Below are 6,744 nucleotides of genomic sequence, written 5' to 3' on the forward strand. Positions count from 1 at the left end.
CCCATTTACACTACTGTGATGAAAAAATAAATATCCTGTAAGTCGTTGTAATGAGATACTATCTCAAAAATAATTACGAAGCATCTTATAATTATTACTTCGCATCTTACAGGATTTTTTAAAATTTATTATTATTATTAAAGTGCAGAAAAGAGCTTACATAGCATATTTAGTATATGACTAATATATTTAGTGGTACGCAACACAACACCGACTAAATATTGGTTATTTTTTAGAGAACATCCATCTCTATACGACTCATTTTGTCAAAAGGCTAATTAACACATATTTTAATTCGGGTGACCATAGACATCAAAACGAGCGAACCCAACGGGAAAAGCAACTTCCGGAGCCACGACGACAGAGAAGAGTGACAGTTGATTTGACCAAAAGAAAAGCTCTCGCGCAGTGACGTCTCTGTCTCTAACAACGGGCGGGATATCCGCAGTAGTAAGCTAACTAATAACATGGCGAAGACTTACGATTACTTGTTTAAACTACTTTTAATCGGCGATTCAGGCGTCGGAAAGACCTGTGTGCTATTCCGATTTTCAGAAGATGCCTTCAACTCAACGTTCATCTCCACTATAGGTGGGTAAAAGTCATATTATCTAGTATTGTCTGAGCCGAAAAGTGGTGGGAGCAGCCCATCCCGTCATGCTAATTTGGTGCTAACTTTTCTGGCTAGCATACATCTTGTAGCGTTAGCTAGTCAGGAAGCAGCCCAGCCGGCTTGTTAGAAGGGCTTTTCCAGAACTGACAATTATATTTTAAAAAGTTTATATAGTTGGAAAGCACCTTTTATGTATGCGCTGCGAGAGTGGGTACTCCACAAACAAGTATTTATTCTGTGTATATTAATCATGGCCAGCTGAACTAACAAGCTACAAAGCTGTCAGTGAGCTAACGTTAGTTAGCAGTGTCAGTTCTCCTATGAGTTCCTGCCTGTACTTCGCACTCTCGGGAGCCAACGTGACAGAACATATCAATGAACTCTTTTAACCGCTCTGTGCTTCGAAAGTGAAACGTTTTTGTTACTATCAGTGTGGTGCCTTTTGTCAGTTTGACAGATGAAAAGATGTGCTTGAATTGAATTGTGTGACTTTTGTTTGTTCCTCAGGTATTGATTTCAAGATCAGAACAATAGAATTAGATGGAAAGAAGATCAAGCTACAGATATGGTGAGATGGTCACAGCACATACAATGTTTTCAGGTCACAGCTTCACATGATGTGGCAGAAGAAAGATTCACGATGGATGATCTTTACACTCAGTTGCCAGTTCAAGGTGCATCCAACTAAAATGAATGCAGTCTAATGCAATAGCTCTTAAATATAATAGGGTGTATTGCACACTGGTTGTATTAGGCTGTTAGCTTTAGCTGTGTGTGTCTATTAAACTGACAAATTATTTCTTTATGGGAGCTCAACATAAAATAGAAGTTGAATACTCATGACTATGGGGGCCTGTAACAAGTCTGGTAAATAAACCTTTTTTACAGTAAATACATATATTTTGATAATGTCAGATTTTATTATCTCTAATATTCAAATCTTTATCACACTGTTATTAAATAAGACACGACTTTAGACTTTGTACCCTTTTTGTATCCTCTCTTGGCAACGCTATCAACTTCATGATTATCCTTGTTTGATATAGAATAAATAAATGCTCTCAGTAAATTTAAAAGTTTAGATTGCTGTTTACACCGGTACTGACTAACAATATTTGGACCAATGTATCCTCATCTAATACTTGTACAACAAAGGAATATTTAGGCAAATTTGCTTAGTCTTACCAAAGCTTAGATGAGATAATCAACATCTCTCTTTTTGTGCTTTCACTACAGCGGTATTGTGATATGTTCACTCTTGCACAAAGACTGGAACTGGGCAGAAACATTACTCTAAAGCTAACATATCTACACTGTGTGCCTTTAATACTTGTTTGAGAAAATAGGTTTCAAGAGCAATCAGCATTGTAGCGACGTCAAGACCATGGAAATAAAATATTATATATGTTATTCTATTTCAATGGTAATGGCCAACAACAGATGTGCTCTGTGGCTGCATGAGGCATCTCTCAAGTCTTGTCCTTGGTGTCCTCAAAGTTGCTGGTTTTGTTTTCTATGTAGGGACACAGCAGGACAAGAGAGGTTCAGGACCATCACGACAGCCTACTACAGAGGAGCCATGGTAGGTTGCATTGTAATCTGAACAACTCAAACGACAGTGTAGATTCTCTCTTGGACCTAACTGGGTGAAGTGGTGGTTATCTCAGGTGTGTTTCACCGCAGCATAAACTTTTACCAGAACCACACCCGCCATTGTTATTGCTAATTATTACACACCTGGGAAATTATTACACACCTGGGAAACTAGAGACGCACTCGGTGAATTGGAATGGTATTTTTTGTTTTCATTAATTCAAGTTTAACTGGATGCCTGTGTTTGGATGTTCTACTTCAGGAACATAATTGATCCCTGTTTTCTTTGGTATTCAAGAGCCATGCTTTTACTTAAGGCTGCAAAATCATGTGATCCGTCACTAATAAGGGTCGACATGAACAGCGGAAAATCACATTAGACCCTTAATTTCCAAGTCTGTCTTCATGGACTAATGATAATTGGTAAGGAAGGGTTTCCATTGTTGTCTGGCTGCTCATTGGTTTTATGTCTTTTTCTCTCCAGGGCATCATGCTAGTGTATGACATCACTAATGAGAAGTCCTTTGACAACATCAAGAACTGGATACGGAATATAGAAGAGGTAAACGTTTTACATTCGTGGACGTGGCTAGATGTGCTTTTATTTCGGCACTGATTTTTTACAAAAAGGCTAAAGAGTGTGTATTAATCTAATGCCTTCTATGATTTATCAACTATCTGTCTGTTCTCCATGTCAAATCATCCTCCACAGCATGCATCAGCAGATGTGGAGAGGATGGTCCTTGGGAACAAATGTGACGTCAATGAAAAGCGACAGGTGTCCAAAGACAATGGAGAGAAGGTGGGACCATAAAGTTGACAAATGAATGCACTTGAGAGCTTGATTTTGAAAAAGTACACTTTACCCTGCTCTCTTGGGGAACATATTTATTGTCGTGACTCGTTGTGCCGGAGTACTGACACGGATTCTGTTTCGTTGCTCCTGCTGTCAGCTGGCGCTGGAGTACGGCATCAAGTTCATGGAGACCAGTGCAAAGGCGAACATCAACGTTGAGAACGTGAGTTCACACTTTTTCTGCGATTGTTTGAGTGTTTCACTGCACAAAAGGGATTAGATGAAATATCACTTTATGGTTAAAGGATTGTCATGTACTGTATAGAGGGCACAGTGGTTGTAGACTATAAAACAAGAATAAAGTAGGAAGTCTTAATACACTATCACACTGGAAAAATGCAAGCAAGTCCACATAGCCTATAACACAAAAGACAATAATCCTATTAAACTACAGACATAACTACACTGTAATCATATAATCTGTTCACTACAAACCCTCAGATTGTGTGCAGATCATGTGCATTGTTTGCGTCTTATACAATTATTGATGACTAAGAATCAATCAAGTTTCTTCTGGTTTTGATGCTGTAATTTAAACTCACAATCTTTTTTTTTTTCCAAAACCATTGTTCCTACCCAGAGTGCTATCGTTAATGTGGTTTAATTTAATATAAAATGTAGTTATTTAATTTGTTAAACCTGTTTTTGTCTGCAGGCCTTCTTAACCCTTGCCAGAGACATTAAAGCAAAAATGGACAAGAAGCTGGTAAGAATGAAATGGAGTGGAAACTAAACTGTTGTTTTGTGTCGTATACTATTTTTGCAGTTGTCATATTTGGTTGGTGTGTGTATTTCAGGAGGGCAATAACCCGCAGGGCAGCAATCAAGGAGTAAAGATTACAGAACAACCCAAGAAGAACAGCTTCTTCCGCTGCAGGCTCCTGTGAGGAGACTTAAGTGTCGGCATCCACCTTTGCCTTAACTGTGTCCCCCGCTGGACAGAACTGGACAGAGCACACTCTGATCTCTCTTTTTATTTTTCTTCACTTGTCTTCCTCCTTTTCTTTCTCCGTACTCTGAAAAAACAGAAGTGTATGGCTCTCTTGGTTCCCTCCACAACTGTGAATCTAACTGCTGTGGCTTCTGTCTGATGCTAAATCTGATCCGTAGATTAACACTTTCAACTTGTGTTGACCTTTAAAGACACGAGAAACGATCAAACCTTTTCTATTCGCAATAATGTCTGATTCCAAGATGGATTCTTGGTGAAGTCTTAGTTATTCCATCCTTATCACTCAAGGTAGCCCAAATTATACCTCCAAAAAAAGGCTTACTTCTCCAATAGGCTTCCTAATTTTTGAATATACTCCATCTGTTAAATAATGCAATGCAATCCAAGGTGATGAGAGTACAATCCAACCAATTATGCCACATTTGTGTACTGACTTGGTGGCCTCACTTTTTATATTTCCACATTAGGTAAACGCAACATGTAAATATGTATCATTGAGTAGGATTCATGATGTGAAACAATAGTGCCGACGCATTCTTCTCATATCAACATTGGGGTTTACATGTCCTCTGTCCATCTTTTCTACTTGTGTCTCTGTTGATTTCTTAGGCTGAAACATTCCTCTTGTGAACACTTTAATGTGCAATGTGATGTGATGTGTGTGTGTGTATGTGTGTGTGTGGGGCCCAGATTTAGCCTATTTTAAGTATTCACATGGTTGCAGTAAGGAGGGCTCTTGACCCCAAGTATGCTTGTTTTAAGGGCACACGGATTCCTTTTGTAGTTGCTTGCCTCGTCATTTTAGGTATTGCAATTTCTATGGAAGATAAGATGTGATTGGTGGGAGGTGGGCGTTTTTATTTGATGCACTTCAACCGGTGAACTAGCAATACCTAACTTTGACACCTGGAGGCAATACAGTTACACAGCAGTGGCACAGAAGGAATCACAGCAATGATGTAATCATTGTTTTATGCATTCAAACTTCTTCCTGTCGTCGGTTCCAACGGGGGAAGCGCGTACACGACTGTTCCCTGGGCCTTGGGTTGGGGCTGTAGCAGTATTTATGGAGTGAAACAAAACATAGCACCAAAATGACGAAGTGCCCTTTTATGTTCTTATCGATTATTATGCACTTTTCCTTTGTTTGTTTTCTGTAAAGAAGAAGTTCTTAACATGTGTTGACTGTTGCAGTCTCAAGCAAAGAATATTCATGCACAAGTTTTCCACGTACCCTTTCTGGGCTTCCTAAAAATATTTGAGCACTGAACCTTGTCTTTTGAGTTAGTAGAATGAAAATATACAGAAGGCCTTTTGATTTGGAGATGTTTTTCCCATTACAACGTTCCTGTCAATTGATATTTCTCTTTTTCCAGCTTCTTATGCATTTGCGTCCCCATTGATGCTTTTGGGAACCCCCGATGCACCCTCACCCACCTAGTCTCTCTCCTCTCCCTCCTCTAGTCAGACAGCCCACGTCTGGTTTTGGTGCAGTATATCATGGCCATCTGAACTATGCATTCTGCATAGAAGACCTCAAAAAAGCTTTGCACATTTGACTTGACAAGCTTTGTTTGAGATTAGGAATGTGCATAGGATTCTTGCTGTTTTTAAATTTCCGCTTTCACTCCAAATTCTATTGTATTTGCTGGGTTGAGCTGTTTAGGAGCAAGAATAGGAAATGTATTGAAAGCTGAAATTCACCTCTGATGTTTTACAGTGAGTGCAAATCATAGCGGTGCTGAGTCATTGAATTTAATATTTAACTGTAATTGTTAACCTGTGGATGTCAATCATTGCCGTTAATGTGGTTTGACTTTTGGGACTATTTTGGTTTAACTGGCTCTCACAGGTTTAGTCAATTCATGCCTTAATGAAAAATGCTTTTTTTTTAGACTTGAGTTTGGCTTTTATTTCATCTCAAGTTCATTTGATTGGAGTGATTTGTAATTCTCGCCAACAAAAAATTTGCCAGGTCTATGTTAGCATATCGTCTGCATTCCTTAACTAAATTTGGATTTCATCGCTGATTATTGATGGATTTCTTGGGGAATAAATTAAATAATTCAGCAATTGTAAATAAGATCTACAATGATTGTACTGAAGGTTCATAAATCTGTTTGATCTACACATTTTGTAGATATGTGTTTTGATGATTTATTAAAAGAGATTCTTAAATAAATGTTTTTCAACTTATTATATTTGCACCTCTTTATTTTGGGAAATTCATGTAGATATTTAAATATGTAAAACAATATGAAAGTTACTGCGTGTTTTGTTTGTCCAAAACGCACTTTGTAAGTTCATAAAAAGAAAGAAAATTAGAAATTGCCACATCGTTAAGTCCTGATTTATATTGACATACATTTGCAAATCATTTTCACGTCAAGTTGTGCTGTGTCATTCCCTTCATTCCCTGCAATGTAAAATATAAAAGTCATTAGAAACTTGTCTAATAGAACACTGAGCGTTTGCAATCAAACTTACGGCTGCAGCGATCGATTATTTGAGTATTCTGTCTGTTCATCTCTTCACCTTCATTTTGTTCGATTTGTCTCAAAAGTAGTGCAGATGATGTGTTGCCAGGTCTGCTAACTGTTCCAATCACCTGACAAGACCCAACCAGCCAGCTACAACACGACCTCCTGCAGTTTCCTGTAGCGTTCTTCTATGGAAGAAGGCTACTGCCATAGCACCCTTTGAGACAAAAATGTAGTCTAACAGAGTATT

At 38.4% G+C, this 6,744-nt stretch overlaps 1 protein-coding gene across 1 annotated transcript; it reads left to right on the top strand.

Moving 5' to 3' along the window:
• Positions 1-440: 440 nt before the first annotated feature.
• Positions 441-6,210, top strand: LOC306694774 (ras-related protein Rab-8A). Its single transcript, XM_079157778.1, has 8 exons — positions 441-591; positions 1,121-1,181; positions 2,135-2,195; positions 2,691-2,768; positions 2,919-3,008; positions 3,160-3,225; positions 3,718-3,768; positions 3,860-6,210. Exons 1-8 carry the CDS (start codon positions 468-470, stop codon positions 3,947-3,949), a joined length of 621 nt encoding a protein of 206 aa, XP_079013904.1. The 5' UTR covers positions 441-467; the 3' UTR covers positions 3,950-6,210.
• The last annotated feature ends 534 nt before the right edge of the window (positions 6,211-6,744 follow it).

This window comes from Pholis gunnellus (genome assembly GCF_910591455.1).
Source record: "Pholis gunnellus genome assembly, chromosome: 4".
Lineage (NCBI taxonomy): Eukaryota > Metazoa > Chordata > Actinopteri > Perciformes > Pholidae > Pholis > Pholis gunnellus.

Bases quoted from the DNA above. Each gene is read 5' to 3' on its own strand.
- LOC306694774 (XM_079157778.1), top strand. From the start codon at position 468: ATGGCGAAGACTTACGATTACTTGTTTAAACTACTTTTAATCGGCGAT. The intron at 2,196-2,690 runs GTAGGTTGCATT...TTTTCTCTCCAG, and splicing joins CCTACTACAGAGGAGCCATG to GGCATCATGCTAGTGTATGA. The intron at 2,769-2,918 runs GTAAACGTTTTA...CATCCTCCACAG, and splicing joins GGATACGGAATATAGAAGAG to CATGCATCAGCAGATGTGGA.